Source organism: Gobio gobio, assembly GCF_949357685.1.
Source record: "Gobio gobio genome assembly, chromosome: 23".
Lineage (NCBI taxonomy): Eukaryota > Metazoa > Chordata > Actinopteri > Cypriniformes > Gobionidae > Gobio > Gobio gobio.
In genome coordinates this window covers 13,635,014-13,653,558 of record NC_137119.1, presented here as the reverse complement: position 1 = coordinate 13,653,558, position 18,545 = coordinate 13,635,014, and the positions used below count along the sequence as shown (strand labels likewise).

General features: G+C 42.6%; 1 protein-coding gene across 1 annotated transcript in view; it reads right to left on the bottom strand.

The window, feature by feature from the left end:
- Window positions 1-18,545, bottom strand: part of bmp6 (bone morphogenetic protein 6) — a 67,755-nt gene that overhangs the window by 23,500 nt on the left and 25,710 nt on the right. Inside the window, exon 2 of the mRNA XM_079806808.1 lies at window positions 8,145-8,337. Within this exon, the coding sequence (XP_079662934.1) occupies window positions 8,145-8,337 (193 nt within the window). The remainder of the gene's footprint in view (window positions 1-8,144; window positions 8,338-18,545) is intronic.

Sequence of the window (18,545 nt, the reverse complement as noted above, 5' to 3'; positions counted from 1 at the left end):
ATGTAGGGAAATACCACGAAGCACGCTATAATTTGCATCAAGGTAAACTGTGTTGTACAGTGATACAATGACTGGCGATACATAATCTCAAGATATGGCTAAAAATAAAAGACTCCTACTGCTTTTTTTTAAGGGTTTTTTTTTTTTTTTGGAGGGGGGAAACAGTGTGTCCATTGTTCAGCTCAGGATGTACACCAAATGAACACTTCGTGATAAACATTAGAAAACTATTTGGGAGAGAAACATGTAGTTCATTTAGCCAGAGATCCTTTGTTTCTTGTTTGGTGCCTTTTTTTGGTAAAAATAAAAAAAAAGATGGGTAGTCTCATAGTCACACCTTATTGGTGTGTTTTGAACACTTTACCGGTCACGCCATCTGCCTTTCTCAAGGAGATATCCCTCCCACCACCCACAAAGTCAATGTTTGACGTGTGTTGGTGGGTTCTTTTTTAGACGCTAAACTAAAGCTATTTCAGTTGTGCGTTGTGGTCATGGCCGTAGTCTACATAAAGTACATGGTAGACAACCTCTGCTGTGTTCAGTGAGGGACGCCTAGGCTTGATTTAAAATACAGTCAATTACTCAGCTTGAAAACCATGCACAAGTGCAACAAATTGCAGTTTAATACTTAAAGGAATAGTTCACCCAAAAATGAAAATTCTGTCATTAATTACTGACCCTCATGTCGTTCCAAACCCATGAGACTTTCGTTCATCTTTGGAAGACAAATGAAGATCTTTTGATGAAATCTGAGAACTTCCTATCCCTCCATAGACAGCTATCCAACTGACATTTTGACGCTTCAAAAAGTTAATAAAGAGATCGTAAAACTAATCCATATGAATTGAGCAGTTTAGTCAAAATTTTGACTTTATTGCTTTATATGATGAACAGGTTGAATTTAGACTTTTATTCACTAGGGCTAGGTAAAAAATTATAGATTTCTCAATTTTAATTGTTTCTCATTTTTACGAACCAATATTGATTCTTAAATCCCAAGAATCTATTAGTTTATCCTGTTTTCAGTTGATGAATTAATGGAACATTGTAGAGCCCCTCCCATCCAATAAATCACAACAATCTTTGAACTTTGTTACTTTTGATATGAAACAAAGTCTCAGATTTCAAATTATTTCCATTTTATTACAACATTTTAAATTCGGCAATGCGCAGCTCACGTGAACTGATAATCTCCTCCCCTTTAATACCAGTAACAGCACGAAATAAACATGAACGAACACCCGAAGGAATGTTAAAAGATACAGTACAACATACCGGGACCCATTTTATATTAGGTGGCCTTAACTACTAGGTACTAACATTTTAATTAATCATTTGATACAATGCACTTATTGTGTACATACATGTTTTTACATTGTACTTACATAAAAAAAAATACCTGCATGTAATTACATCTGTAATTGATTTCTGTAGTTACATTTGTAATTACACAGTTGACACTTCCCTTACACCTAACCCTACCCCTAAATTTACCCACACCACCACACCTGTCCCTAACCCTACCCGTATCCCACCTTAATATAAGCAAAAGTGTTTTGCAATACAATTTGGACACAGTAAGTACATTGTACTTATTTTTTGATGTAAGTACATAGTACTTAAAGGGTTAGTTCACCCTAAGATGAAAATTCTGTCATTAATTACTTACCCTCATGTCGTTCGACACCCGTCAGACCTCCGTTCATCTTCGGAACAGAAATTAAGATATTTTAGTTGAAATCTGATGCCTCTGAAAGTCCTCCATTGGCTCAATGGTACTCTACACTCTCAAGACCCTTAAAAGGTACTAAAGACGTCGTTACAAAGTCCATCTCACTACAGTGGTTCTAAAATAACTTTATGAATCAGCGACAATAGTTTTTGTGCGAAAAAAAACCCCTAAATAACGACTTACATAGTGATGACGATTTCAAAACAAAGCATCATGAAGCTTCGAAGCGTTATGAATCACTGAGTCGATTCAGCGGTTTGAATCGCCAAATTTCAGCAGTTTGGCGGTTTGACACGCGATCCGAATCATCATTCGGCTCACTGATTCATAACGCTTCGAAGCTTCATGATGCTTTGTTTTGAAATCGTCATCACTATGTAAGTCGTTATTTAGGGTTTTTTTGCGCACAAAAACTATTGTCGCCGATTCATAAAGTTATTTTAGAACCACTGTAGGGAGATGGACTTTGTAACGACGTCTTTAGTACCTTTTAAGGGTCTTGAGAGTGTAGAGTACCATTGAGCCAATTCAGAGGCATCAGATTAAAACTAAAATATCTTAATTTCTGTTCCGAAGATGAACGGAGGTCTGACGGGTGTCGAACGACATGAGGGTAAGTAATTAATGACAGAATTTTCATTTTTGGGTGAACTAACCCTTTAAGGCCCCCTAATATAAAGTGGGGCCACATACCGAAATCTGTATCATGTCTCATGTAATCGTTCAATCAGTGTTTCAACTTCAAAGACGTCAATAAAACAGCTTGTGAACAATATGTCACGTAACGTCACATTTATCTCAGAAAAAACATATAGTTATATATAAGAAATTGAGAATTTTAATTTCTGTAATTTGTGTTTGTATACAAATCAGTTCATTTTAACCTTCAATATTATACTAACCAAAAGACTCTCATGTATAGTTTACAGCATTAGCTAGTTGAGAGAATTTTTTTTTTTCTTGAGAAAATTTGGCATATACTGTACCTGATATATCCAAAATAATCGATATTGAATCTAATTGAATCAGAAGCGAAGAAAAAAAAAAACAAGCTTGTGAATCAAAATCAAATCAAATCATGAAATCTGTGTCAATACAATATTATTCACATATAAACATACAATCTTCATTTTGTGTTCTGAAGATGAGTCTTACGGGTTTGGAACAACATGAGGGTGAGTAATTAATAACAGAAATGTCATGTTTGGGTGAGTTAACCCTAAATCAAGGTTCCAGAATACAATACGTATTACAACTATCTACTGGTGCACTATTTATTTAAAAGTGAAGTCATAGCTTTCCCACTATAGAGGCACCAACCAGAACTGCAAAACAAATCACTGTTTCCAAACAGATAATACCAATTTAATAGTAGGCGTGATTTTTAATGGCGTTGGAAAATCCAACTAAGTGAACTATCCAACTTATTTTCTAGTTCTGCTTTACATACTTTTGAAAGAAATCATTACTTACTATGAGGCATATAAGTTCTTTCAAGGGATAGTTCACCCAAAAATGAAAATTAGCTCATAATTTACTCACCCTCAAGTCATCCTAGGTGTATGTGACATTCTTCTTTCAGACGAATAAAATACCTTTTTCAGTTTGCAGCGTTAGATTTGTGGCTGCATTTGAGGTTCTTTTACACTTAAGTGCATGTCAGATAATACAAATACTGTAGTAGTTCACTGTATGTATTTGTTCATGTTTTATTAAGGGATAAGTCTGAAGCACACCATAAAATAATTCTAGCAATTCATAGAGGGCTAGTAGTATATACAGATACACACCCAGGTATTGGATCAGTACTCGGTATTGGCCCAGGTATTGTAATCGGAAGGGGAAAAGGGTATTGGAACATCTCTTAAAAAAAATCCATACTTAAAACTTTATAGACTAAAATAACTAACTTCCGGTGGTCAGCGGTAGCAAGTCGACTTGCGCTAAAAGAGTAACCCCTGACGCAATGTATAGGAGCGTCTCAAGCTTGGACGCCTCTCGCGGATACGGCTGGGAAACAAACTCAAGCCCCTCTTCTCTTATATCAAAATCTTCCACCATTTCTCTATAAAAATTCTCGTTTTTGTTTTGTTTTGCTCTATCCTCTGCGGTTCTGCGTTCATCAATATACGCATGCGTCAAGAGTTACTCTTTTAGCACAACTCGACTCGTGGAGCCGTGTGGAGCAGTTATATGATGGATAGATGCTGCACTTTTATGATGGATAGATGCACTTTCTTTTATAGACTTCAAAAACAGTCACTGCTATTATAAAGCTTGGATTAGCCAGAACTTCCATCCATCCATCCATCCATCCATCCATCATCTTCCGCTTATCCGGGGCCGGGTCGTGGGGGCAACAGTCTAAGCAGAGATGCCCAGACTTCCCTCTCCCTAGCCACTTCCTCCAGCTCTTCCGGGGGAACCCAGAGGCGTTCCCAGGCCAGCCGGGAGACATAGTCCCTCCAGCGTATCCTAGGTCTTCCCCGGGGCCTCCTCCCGGTGGGACGTGCCTGGAACACCTCCCTGGGAAGGCGTCCAGGAGGCATCCGAAATAGATGCCCGAGCCACCTCAGCTGGCTCCTCTCGATGTGGAGGAGCAACGGCTCTACTCTGAGCTCCTCCCGAGTGACCGAGCATCTCACCCTATCTCTAAGGGAGAGCCCAGCCACCCTACGGAGAAAGCTCATTTCGGCCGCCTGTATCCGGGATCTTGTCCTTTCGGTCATGACCCACAGCTCATGACCATAGGTGAGAGTAGGAACGTAGATTGACCGGTAAATCGAGAGCTTTGCCTTACAGCTCAGCTCCTTCTTTACCACGACAGACCGGTACATCGACTGCATTACTGCAGAAGCTGCACCGATCCGTCTGTCAATCTCCCGTTGCATCCTTCCATCACTCGTGAACAAGACCCCAAGATACCTGAACTCCTCCACTTGAGGCAGGAACTCTCCACCAACCTGAAGTGGGCAATCCACCCTTTTCCGACTGAGAACCATGGCCTCGGACTTGGAGGTGCTGATTCCCATCCCAGCTGCTTCACACTCGGCTGCAAACCATCCCAGTGCACGCTGAAGGTCCTGGTCTGAGGAGGCCAACATGACAACATCATCCGCAAAAAGCAGCAACGAAATCGTATGGTCCCCAAACCGGACACTCTCTGCCCTTGGCTGCGCCTAGAAATTGTGTCCATAAAAATTAAGAACAGAACCGGTGACAAAGGGCAGCCCTGCCGGAGTCCAACATGCACCGGGAACAGGTCTGACTTACTGCCGGAAATGCGAACCAAGCTCTTGCTCCGCCGACCCCATACTCCCAGAGCACCCCCCACAGGATGCCACGAGGAACACAGTCGAATGCCTTCTCCAAATCCACAAAACACATGTGGACTGGTTGGGCAAACTCCCATGAACCCTCCAGCACCCTGGAAAGGGTATAGAGCTGGTCCAGTGTTCCACGACCGGGAAAACCACACTGTTCCTCCTGAATCTGAGGTTCCACTATCGGCCGAATTCTCCTCTCCAGTACCCTGGCATAGACTTTCCTGGGGAGGCTGAGAAGTGTGATCCCCCTATAGTTGGAACACACTCTCCGGTCCCCCTTCTTGAAAAGAGGGACCACCACCCCGGTCTGCCAGTCCAGCGGCACTGTGCCCAACCGCCATGCGATGCTGCAGAGGCGTGTCAGCCCCAGACAGCCCCACAACATCCAGAGACTTGAGGTACTTAGGGCGGATCTCTTCCACCCCCGGTGCCTTGCCACAGAGGAGCTTTTTAACTACTTCGATGACTTCAGCCCGGGTGATGGACGAGTCCTCCTCCGAGTCCCCAGCAGCTGCTTCCTCAACGGAAGACATGTCAGTGGGATTGAGGAGATCCTCAAAGTATTCCTTCCACCGCCCGACGATATCCCCAGTTGAGGTCAACAGGTGCCCATCTCCACTGTAAACAGTGTTGGTAGGGCACTGCTTCCCCCTCCTGAGGCGTCGAACGGTTTGCCAGAATCTCTTCGAGGCCAACCGATAGTCTTTCTCCATGGCCTCACTGAACTCCTCCCAGGCCCGATATTTTGCCTCCACGACTACCCGGGCTGCAGTCCACTTGGCCTGCCGGTACCTGTCAGCTGCCTCCGGAGTCCCACAAGCCATCCAGGCCCGATAGGACTTCTTCTTCAGCTTGACGGCATCCCTTACTTCCGGTGTCCACCACCGGGTTCGGGGATTGCCGCCTCGACAGGCACCGGAGACCTTACGGCCACAGCTCCGAGCGGCCACCGCGACAATGGAGGTGGAGAACATGGTCCACTCGGACTCAATATCTCCAGACTCCCTCGGGATCCGGTCGAAGCTCTGCCGGAGGTGGGAGTTGAAGATCTCTCTGACAAGGGGCTCGGCCAAACGTTCCCAACAGACCCTCACAGTATGCACCCCTCCCAGAGACTCCAAGAGGGCCGGGTACTCACACGTACAAATGACAGTGAGAGACCTAACCCCGACTCGAAGGAGCAGGGAAGCGACCCTCTCGTTCCCCGGGGTGAACTCCAACACATGGCAGCTGAGCTGGGGGGCTATAAGCAAACCCACTCCAGCCCTCCGCCTCTCACAATGAGCAACTCCAGAGTGGTAGAGAGTCCAGTCTCTCTCAAGAAGTGTGGTTCCAGAGCCTAACCTCTCGACCTCCCGCACAAGCTCAGGCTCCTTCCCCGCCAACAAGGTGACATTCCACGTCCCTAAAGCCAGATTCCGTGTCCAGAGATCGGGTCGTCGGGGGCCTCGCCCTTGCAGGGCCCCTTACGCTCCCTCCTGCAGGTGGTGAGCCCACAGGAGGGCGGCCCCACGTCACTCCTTCGGGCTGAGCCCAGCCGGACCCCATGGGGGGAGGCCCGGCCACCAGTCACTCGCATACGAGCCCCAACCCCGGGCCTGGCTCCAGGGTGGGGCCCCGGCTGCGCCATGCCGGGCGACGTCACGGTCCTTACTGTAATTGTCATCATAAGGGTTTGTGAACTTTTTTAATATAACTCAGATTATATTTGTCTGAAAGAAGAATGTCATACACACTTAGGATGACTTGTAAATAATGGGCTAATTTTTATTTGTGGGTGAATTATTCCTTTAAGCTAGATGTGTTTATGCAGTAAGATGGTCACTGAATATGTTCTTATCTGTGGTGTCTCCTGGTTCAATGGAGAGAAACATGACCGTCTAAACCTCTTTGCTGGAAATTTTACACACTTTATTAAACTGCTAAATAAATGTGTTAAATTGATCATGTTTTTGTGTTTATTTGAATTTAACATGTCTTTTCAATGTTATAGGTTACTGATTAGTTAACAGATAAAAACGTAAAATTTACAGTATGTTTTTAAGTGTAAATTAAGAGCACATTGCTGGTTACTGAGTTGCATTACTTTTAAACAGTAATTCTACAGAAGCAAACTGTAAAAAATTCTGCTGTGATTTTACAGTAAATTACTGGCTACTAATTGCATTACTTTCACAGTAAGGTACTGTATTTAATTTCACAATATACAGCTGTGATTTTACAGTAAATTACTGGCTACTAATTGCATTACTTTCACAGTAAGGTAGTGTATTTAATTTCACAATATACAGCAGTCATTTCACAATTATTTACTGTAAAAATTATACAAGAAATGACTGTGAATTTCACAGTAAATTTCACAGTACCTAAATGTGAAAGTAATGCAATTAGTAGCCAGTAATTTACTGTAAAATCACAGCAGAATTTTTTACAGTGTAAGAATTGGATTCATAGCTGCTCTGTTTTTGAAGTCCATAAAAAGTGCATCTGCCTATCAAATAACATGCTCCACGCGGCTCTGGGGTGTTAATAAAGGCCTTCTGAAGCGAATCGATGCGTTTGTGTAAGAAAACTTTCGACCAACTGCCTTCTCTGTTCAATTTATGGAAAAATTGTTGAAAGTTCCCCTGCCGATCGAAAGACTAACGCGATCAGGTACGCTCGTCATGACGTCATGTACGCATTTTGAGTTTAACTTTCAACTTTCAACACTTTTTACATGGAATGGGGTCGGTCGAAAGTTTACTTGATAAAGTTATAAATATTAATATTTTTCTTACACAAACGCGTCGATTCGCTTCAGAAGGCCTTATTAACACCCCGGAGCCGTGTGGAGCACGTTATTTGACGGACAGATGCACTTTTATGGACTTCAAAAACAGAGCAACTATGAATCAAATACTAATGCTTGGATTTTTGTAATATAACTCCGATTTTATTCGTCTGAAAGAAGAATGTCATATACACCTGACTTGGGGGTGAGTAAATTATGGGCTAATTTTCATTTTTGGGTGAACTATCCCTTTAAGTTACTTTAACTATACTATACTTTTATAGAATAATATTTTGAAATGTAATTTCGTTACCTGTCTGGGTGTTCCCCAACCACCTGAAACACACTAAGTAGGAATGTCTCATTGCGGAAGCCCCTGGTGATGCACTCCTTGTAGATCCTGAATTCTGCAGCTGTGATGGCCTCTCCCTCTGGGATCTGGGACAGGTTGAATTTGAACTCTTTATGGTGTCGTCTCTGTGGAGACAGCTCCCTGTCATTTTCCACTGTTAAGACACACAGAAGTACAATGAGATGTTTTAGTGTGCTTGACGAACTGCTATTGAAATATAATTAGCATGTTTGCATACTCCGGGTCACACATTTAATATACAGTGGCAAGAATACGATTGTGATATCTAAATTTCTGCACTGATGTCCCATAAAATGTAGTTTGATCTTCAAATTCAGAACTTTTTTAAAGACATCGAGTGATCATTGACAAGGTTTTCACAAGTCTTTAAAAACACATTACAGAGATGCAGAAAGCTGGAAAAGGCTACAAAAAACATTACTATAAGAAATAAACTGAACAACATAAAGCAAACCTGTCAAAAAAAATTATTTTGGTAAAAATGCACAACACTTTGCTTAAAGAAAAACGTCTCAGGTTACTTGCGTAACCTATGTTCTCTGAGTAGGGAACGAGACGCTGCGTCACTTTAATGACGTAATGGGACGCCCTCTGGGTGTGCCGATTGTCTGAAGCCCTTATAGAATCACGCCAATTGATTGGCTGATGGCGCGCACGTCGCCCCACTTGACGTAGTCACCTATATTAGCGCGCGCGCCATCTGCTCCTCAGATTTCTCTGCCGAAAAGGAAGGCCTGTCGGCAGCGCAAGGAGCTTGGCAGCATACGCAGCGTCTCGTTCCCTACTCAGAGAACATAGGTTACGCAAGTAACCTGAGACGTTCTCTTTCATAGGTTCACTCGACGCTGCGTCACTTTAATGACGTAATGGGAACGATATACCAAACACGCCAAGCTAAAGCGCTGCTGTATCTGGCTCAAAGAACACCAGATAACCTGCATGACTAGGTTAAGCAGACAGGACATGCGAACCCGGAGCCATGTCGAGATCCAAACTATAGAATCTCACAAAAGTGTGCTGAGAGGATCAACCTGCCGAAATATCACAAATATCCTCCAAAAGAGCCCCTCTAAAAAGTACTTGAGAGGAAGCCACACCTCTGGTAGAATGCGCTCTAATATCAAGAGGTGAAGGTAAACCACGCACCTCATAAGCTAAGGAAATAGCCTCTGTCACCCAATGGGAAACCCTTTGCTTCGAAGCACACCAACAGCTGGTTAGATTTCCTCCACCCGTCGGAACGGTCAACATAACACTTCAACGCTCGAACTGGGCAGAGCAAATGAAGTTTCTCGTCTTCCTCCGAGTCAAAAGGAGGGGGGGTGAAAGGAGTGAAGAATGATAACCTGAGAGCGAACTTATTTTTCATGAACAAAACTTTGGGCACATAACCCGGCCTAGGTCTTAAAGTAACCTTGACTAGGCCAGGAGCAAAATCCATACAGGACCCGTTAACAAAGAGGGCCTGTAGATCGCCCACTCATTTCCAAGAGGACAGAGCTAACAAAAGAGTAACCTTGAGAGTCAGAATTCGCTCAGGAGCTGACTCCAAGGGCTCAAATGGAGCCAATGTTAGCCCTTCAAGGACCACGGAGAGGTCCCAAGAGAAAATACATGGGGAGCGTGCTGGTCTCAGGCGCCTAACCCCTCGCATGAAAGATGAAATCAGTCTATGTTTGCCTAGAGGGACTTCGCCCGACTCCCTACAGGCCATGACAGCTGCGACATAGACCCGAAGGGTGGTAGCCGCTGCTTCAGCGGCAAACTTTTCTTCCAGGAACTCCAGAACTGGACCCACCAGGCAGTTAACTGGGTCCACCACATGGGAAGAGCACCATGACTCAAAAGACCCTCCACTTGGAAGAATAGAGCAGGAGGCTTACTCCACTCTCTCTCACCCTGCAAAGAACCGCCGGAATCAGATGATGGGCGGGAACGCATAGAGTTTCAGATTGGGCCGTGGATGCGCGAACGCATCTATCCCCAATGAGGCTGGGGAACTCAGAGAGAACCAGAGTAGGCACTGGGACGACTCCTTTGAGGCAAAAAGGTCCACCTCCACTTTTTGAAAACCCCTGAGCAGCCTTGCGCGCATGTGAAAACCCCAAACGTTTAACACACTTACTGTGGGGGTCGTCGTTCGCTATGAAGCGAGTGCACGGCGGCGAGCAAAGACGAAATCCAGGTCGCGGATCCAAGAGAGGCCTGCGCGGCCTCGGGAGCGCGACGGGGGAAAAAGGATGACTCCTTCTCAAAAACCGCGAGCCTCGAGCGGAGGGTTTTGAGAAGGAGATTATAGCAAAATTTGCATTATGAAAACCCCTGAACCGCCTCGCACGCGTGTGAGAACCCCAAACATTTAACACTTACTGTGGGGGGTCGTTGTTCGCGATGAAGCGAGTGCACGGCAGCGGGCAACGACGAAAAACCATGGTACTTCACCGCAAGGAGAACAATGCTCCACTATCCGCAGTTGCTGAAGTGCTGGTGATAAAGTCGAATGAAATCCAAGATATTTGGGCCAGAAAAACCGAAACCGAAGGGCATGAAATAGCCGCTTCGTGAAGGCAGAGAAATCTGAGGAGCAGATGGCGCGCGCGCGCTAATATAGGTGACTACGTCAAGTGGGGCGACGTGCGCGCCATCAGCCAATCAATTGGCGTGATTCTATAAGGGCTTCAGACAATCGGCACACCCAGAGGGCGTCCCATTACGTAATTAAAGTGACGCAACGCAGCGTCGAGTGAACCTATGAAAGAGAACAGCATTGCATATCGTGATATACCGGTATTGACAATAACCATGATATTCAAAACATGAAATATCGATATTGTGTCGATTAAAGGTGTCATGAACAGGCATTTTAAATTTTTTTATACTGTTGTCTGACGTCAACTTATGACGTTTGCGTGGTTTTTACATTCAAAAACATCATAATGAATAAGTAATAGGCTACTTTCTGCCTTGGTTTTGAGGCTCTCTGAAAAACGATCGGTTTTAATGGGCGTGCTGCACTGAAGACTTGGAAGTAAATGCCCAAGGCTAGGATTGGATAAGATTTGCATATTTAATGAGCTTCTGCTCCCCTATCAGTGACAGCGTGTGGCAAACGGCAATCGGAATGAATCACCCAGCCCACAGCCAGGGCTCAAAAAATGTCTTTATCAAACAAACACAATCTCTCCCACCAGCGATTGATTGGAATGTTATTTCTGTATCATTTCGGTAGATCATCAGTTAATATAACCGCAAACCGTACAAACACACACACACATGCATGCACACGCGCGCGCGAGCCCGTCTAAAAAAGCACATAGCCCCAGGACTTTGGGCTTTGCGAGCTGGCGTTACAAGTCCGAGTCTGATCACGAATGAACCAATAACACCTTCTCCAGCCTGTGACCGCCTGCTAAGGTATGTAATCACTAGATATCAAACAATCTGTAACAATGCAATACTAACACATATAAAAACATGTTTTACTCACATAAGTGTGTTGCACCGTTCCTGTCAGATCCAATATAGAAGGCACAGCATTGTGTCTTAATCTCAATATGTCTGCAAATCCAGTTTCAACCTCTATCTTGTTTACAATCGATTCCACATCGTTTCGCTCCACGAGTTGGTGGGCGGGCTTGAGGCGGTGCTTCTGCGTCCTACTACGTCAGTGGTCGAAATATTCTGAGATCTCTCGTTTTCTGGGCCTGGTGTCTATAAAAGCTTTTCTTTGACTAACAAGGACATTTTCAGCTCTGAAACTTGCAGGATATTCTTATATCACAATGAACTTTTATATACCAAAGGCTCAAAGGAAAGTTGATTTCTCAATTCATCACCCCTTTAAGGGTGTAGCAATATATTGTGATAACTATTAATATTAGTTAATATGACGCGTAAATAATCCAGCGCCAGTACCTACCTGGTTGACATCCCAAAGTACAATAGGTGTCGGTATTGCACCTTAAAGGCCTGTGCACACCGGGATGATTATCGCGCACTTATCACCAACATTTTTCGAGATGTTTTTTGGCGTGTCTTTGTGTTCACACCGAAGCGATTTTCACTGGCAATGTGCAGAGTGACCGTGCAAATTCAGTAGATGGCGCTCCCGGTACATAAGGTGGTGCTGCGCCACTTTACGCTTCTGACACTTGCTTGTCACACAGAAGAAGAAGAGAGACAATTTACATGCTTGCCAAAACCATTAACACACATTTTGCTAACTGGCAAGCAGCATTAGCAGCTCATCTTCTTCTTTGTCTACTTACTTCCTCTTTGTCTTATCAATGTGTGCTTGGCAAGACCGTTTTGTGCTTGAGCGCCACCAAGTCGTGTTTTACTGTAACTTCAGCAGCTCCAGGCACGTGAACAAAAGCACCACTCTCATTGGTCGGACAGGTTTTAACGTGACGCGTCAAATAAAAAAAAAGAACCCAATCATTTTTTTTTTATTACGCTTTTACGCCTGCTGTTTTACACGTCGGTGTGCACACTCACATTGGCGCCCTTTGTTTAGTCACAAGGCTTTAAACGTCCCGGTGTTAACAGGCCTTAATGCGTCATAAAGCAGAAGATCTGTCATAAAGCAGAAGATTTGCTGTGCAATTTCATGTCGTCCAATATGACGGAGGTCTCTACCACACTCCAAAAAAGTAAGATTGCCAGTATGGGAGTTTTTTGGATTCAGAGATAATTACTCGTTAGACACCCCAGTCTCTCCAGTGCTCATTCGGATAAAAAAACGTTTAGAGAGGAATATTTTTGTTGTATTTTTATCCAAGATAGGGCAATGTGAGCATTATGGAGTGCTAAACTCTCAAATGTAATTTGTTTTATTCATTCTCGACACTGGAGGGTCCCTCACACAGAAAGTCTACAAGTGAGACCCATAGAACTTTTAATGTTGCACATTCAGCTATTGCTACAGCTGTATAAAATGCAGATAGAGACGTTTTGACTGGTTAAACATGAAGAGAATTAACTTACCATTATGACAGTATATGGTTTATCTGTGTTCTTCAAGCCATCTTGTTTTTGTTCGTAAGGATAATGTACTGTATATGTACACCGATCAGGCATAACATTATGAAAGGTGAAGTGAATAACACTGATTATCTCTTCATCACGGCACCTGTTAGTGGGTGGGATATATTAGGCAGCAAGTGAAACTTTTGTCCCCAAAGTTTATGGGCAGGAAAAATGGGCAAGCGAAGGATTTGAGTGAGTTTGACAAGGGCCAAATTGTGATGGCTAGATGACTGGGTCAGAGCATCTCCAAAACTGCAGCTCTTGTGGGGTGTTCCCGGTCTGCAGTGGTCAGTATCTATCAAAAGTGGTCCAAAGAAGAAACAGTGGTGAAATGGTGAGGGTGATAGGTCACGGCTCATTGATGCATGTGGGAAGGCTGGCCCGTGTGGTCCGATCTAACAGACGAGCTACTGTAGCTCAAATTGCTCAATAAGTTAATGCTGGTTTGGATAGAAAGGTGTCAGAATACAGAGTGCATCGCAGTTTGTTGCATATGGGGCTGCATAGCTGCAGACCAGTCAGGGTGCCCATGCTGACCCCTGTCCACCACCAAAAGCGCCAACAGTGGGCATGAGCATCAGAACTGGACCACAGAGCAATGGAAGAAGGTGACCTGGTCTGATGAATCACATTTTCTTTTACATCACGTGGATGGTCAGGTACGTGTGCGTCGCTTACCTGGGGAACAAATGGCACCAGGATGCACTATGGGAAGAAGTCAAGCTGGTGGAGGCAGTGTGATGCTTTGGACAATGTTCTTCTGGGAAACCTTGGATCCTTCCATCAATGTGGATGTTACTTTGACAAGTACCACCAACCTAAGAATTGTTGCAGACCATGTACACCCTTTCATGGAAACGGTATTTCCTGGTGGCTGTGGCCTCTTTCAGCAGGATAATGCACTCTGCCACAAAGCAAAAATTGTTCAGGAATGGTTTGAGGAGCACAACAGCTAGTTTGAAGTGTTAACTTGGCCTCCAAATTCCCCAGATCTCAATCCAATCAAGCATCTGTTGGATTGTGCTGAACAAACAAGTCGAACCTCGCAACTTACAGGACTTGACTGCAGCTAACATCTTGGGGCCAGATACCACAGCACACCTTCAGGGATCTAGTGGAGTCCATGCCTCGACGGGTCAAGGCTGCTTTAACAGCAAAAGAGGGACCAACACAATATTAGGACATAATGCTATGCCTGATTGGTGCATAATGCAAAGCTAATTGACATAGCCTTTATCACTGTATATAATAGAATCCTATAAAATAATATTATTTCTGCCTCGTTCTGTGATAAGAAGCTACATCAGTTCACAGAAGGAAGTTATTTCAATCACTCTGACGCTATAACACAATTTTGGAGTAACATATGCTGTTATTCTCATACATTTTATTTTGATACTGTGCTAAGCTAAAAAGGGTTAGCAGGTTAGGTTTTAGTCTCCCCTAAATTAAATCACATAGCATGGTCTTAAAAATGTTCCATAAAATACAGTATTAGTCTCCTAATTGCAACAATAAAACCTCTTCTTTACTGTGAAACATGGTGGAACGAGCATCATGGTTTGGTTTGGCTCTGCTTTGTTGCCTCACGTTATAGACCAAGACCAGCCATTGAAGGAAAAATGAATTCTATAAAAATATCAAGACTTTTTACAGGAGAATGTCAGGACATCAAATCATCGCTTAGGCTAAAGCTTTAGAGAGGTTGGGTGATGCAACAAGACAAGGACCCCAACTAAAGAATGGTTGACAAAGTGAAATTTAAAGCCAATTGGGATGCTGTAGCGTGACCTAAGGGGGGCAACACAGAAATATATGGTGGGTTAGGGATGGTCCAAAATTGACCAAATGTCAGCTACAGAAAATGTTTGCAATGTGAATGATTACTTACAGTGTAATATATTTAATCAAAGATGTGAAAAGTACAGTTGTTTGTATGTTATTAGTATGTTATTATGTCAGATGTGCTTGTTTATAATTGTAAGATCAGGCCACATTTTATGAGTAATTGATGCAGAAATTCAAAAACATATTCTTGCTATTGTAGTACATTGCATTTATTATAGCTCCTTGTCTCTGAATAAATTGCCTTCTGAAAGCAACTTTCATTATTTGCATCTCTTGCAGTGCATCCATGGGAGACAAACTCAAGTCTTGTTCTCTGTGTGTAAAGATTTGGTGGTAAATCCAGAAGGACAAATATTTCTCCTCTCGAGTTGATGCCTGGCTACAGTAGAAAACAGTTACCGCTAAGCAAGTACTTGATGGTACAAATGTATTACGGTTCAGACGCAAAGATTGTGAAAAGAGTCTTCCAGGAGCATAGGTATGTACTTGGATTTGGAAACAACAAAAATACATTGTTTCTCTTTACAAAACCAAGACATGATATAATAATATACTATTCAATATAATATCCATGCACTGTTATAATCAAAAATTTAGTCCTATTGGTGAAAGACCAACATGTAACCAGTAACATTAACTTTTTAACCAGGGTTTTTATTTTCACATACCTAAACATTATAAAGATGTGGTAAGCTATGTATGCTCAATAATAGCCTATAATTGACTGACCTAATTCACCCATATGGTCTATACATACGCATTTATATTACAGCACCACTTCACAGAGCGTCCAGATGTGCAGGGCATGTGCTGTAATAATGATTCACTATTTCTGGTAGAATACTAATTCTTTATTTATTCAAGCTGTTCCCACAGCAAAGGACATCACAGAAATTCATTTATCCACAGTTTTAGGTTTTTCTGCATGAGTTCAGCCACTCATGCAGAAAAAGGAAAAAGGGGAAACTGCGACCAGAGTGTGTTTTCTCGTCAGATGACAGCTTTGTCATTCTGCCGTGCTACTCTTCCCCTCACGTCACAGACAATCCTTCCTCTTGTTCCTATGGACGACCCATGGGCTGTATTTCTTGCCATAAGTACAAGTCCAGCCGGATGCCCCGCTTGTGGGCCCAGGGTGAGGTGTCCTGCTCTGATTGTATTTCCATGCTTCCCTAGGTGAGGAACACACACTTCCATCTAAGCCCTCCCTCCTTGTGAAGAGGAAGAGAAAGTCATGGAGTTAACTAAATCGTGGAGCAGAGGAATGAATTAGAGATCACCTAGGGTATTTCGGTAATGTGAAAACTACCCCTTTTTCTCTGTTTGGTGAATTACAGAAGCTGTTTTAAGTTCTCCAACATCACATGGGAGCAACTTCTCTGATCTGTGGTCTTCCAACAGGGAGTTATACTCTTCTGCTGTCCTTACACATGCGTTACGAATTAAAACTGAACCTCTTGAGGAAACCTCAAAGGGCCTAAGAAAGATCCCTGGGGGACACCCTGTCCTTGTGCTACATACTCTTCTCTAATTGACTGACTAACCTTGGAAAACCCACCTGCAAAGTATGAAATAGAGTACTGGTAGCATCTAGTGGGACATTTGACCTCTATTTTTTTTCCACAAAAAAAAGAAGAGGAAGAGAGAGAAGAGTAGAGAGAGAATTTGCTTTAGTGGAGTTCCAGCTTCAAGGTTCACATGGTGATGGCTTAACACCAGGCGTTTTCTCACTCACAATATGCCTTAGTAATTCATACTGAAAGCAATTTCCAGAGGTCCCATTTGTGATGTTTTTAACATCAGCACATCAAGGTTTGAATGTGACCATTTCACATTCTACAGAGACTTCTTCATTAACAACTTTCACAGGTGGATCCAACAACAGAAGCTAGTCTCTCTGCAGCAAAAACATCCGAGATGACAGATATATTAAAGATCATCAGCACATGCAGTATCAAGGGCCACTGGTCTGGAAATTACTCTGTAACTTTTGCTTTAAACAAAATGGGGGTTGAAATCAGACTGCCCATGAGAGTGTAGCAGAATATATACGCTTCTTTTTTTTCTCAAGTTTTCATTGCCTGTATTACAATTATGAAAGTGGACATTTGCAAAGGTCTCAACTATTCAGGAGTTCTAAATGCGTCCTCTGAAAATGCTGTTGCCTTTTTGAAAGGATAATGGAAAAAAGGAGGTTGACAAAATGATAGATTATACTTATATCAAGGACTTGGCATTGACAGTAAGAAACACAACCAAAACCACAGAGCCCATATGGTTTGATATAGCTGATGTGGTTTTTCAGAGTACAGACCCAGTAAGGACCCACAACAATAACTGTGTGGCCACATACTAAACAGAAATATGAAAGTGCAAAAGGTTGTTTGAGCAAGAGACGTTTAAAAGAGACAAAGTGGAAAGTCTTGAGTGACTCTCATTGTGTTGGCGTTTTTCATCATCTTCACAGATACTTTTCTCCCACACATTAACAGGAAAAGAGGACAGGGATGTGATGACAGTTCCAGGGAGAGGGACATACATTGAGAAATGGTTTATACAAAATGCTAAGGAAAATTAAATGAAAGCTGTGTGAATTTTGTTACGTTTAAAGTGAAAAAAAAGGGAAATAGAATCACTAAAAATATATATAGGCATGACATTTCAGGCATTTTGCCACCCTATAATGCCTGAAATGTCATGCAAATATTTTATAATTCATAACTGTAATATTTCATTACCTTATGTTTATATGTAAATTACTAGTACTACTTATGGTGCTCCATGCCATTTCAGATATTTAGCTTCCGCATCAATGTCTGTAATTTGACTATAGGCCATTTCAAAACTTGTCAACAATTCTGAGGTAGACGCTTGAATTTTTATTCAATGATGCCAACATGTCCAGGTCCTGATGAAGCAAAACTTCCATAAACACTACCACCACACCACCATGACTGACTATTGTCCATGACAATAGTCAGTCACTAAATTTTTCAACTAAATATCCAAATAAATCTAATTATTAAACTAAATTAACCATATAAACTAAATAACTGATCTAATTACTGTTCTAATGCCCACATTGTCACTGTATGATAATTGAAATGAACTGATGACATCACCGTTTTCTCCAGAATGGCTATACGGCTGAATAAAATTCTGTTGCATTATTTTCCTGTTTAACACTGTGAAGCTGCTTTGAAACAATCTGCATTGTTAAAAGCGCTATATAAATAAAGTTGACTTGACTTGACTTGACTATTGCTTTGAGGTTCTTCTCATGAAATACAATTTTTGATTTCTACCATACATAATGGTGGAACATAGAAGAAGTTTTACTTTTGATTAATCTGTTCATATAGGCATTGTGCCAGAGTTAGCAAATATGAGGCACGATGTTTTCTTGGTCAACATTGGTTTTCGCCTGGCTACTTTGCCATAGATCCTGTTTGATATTATCCAAGG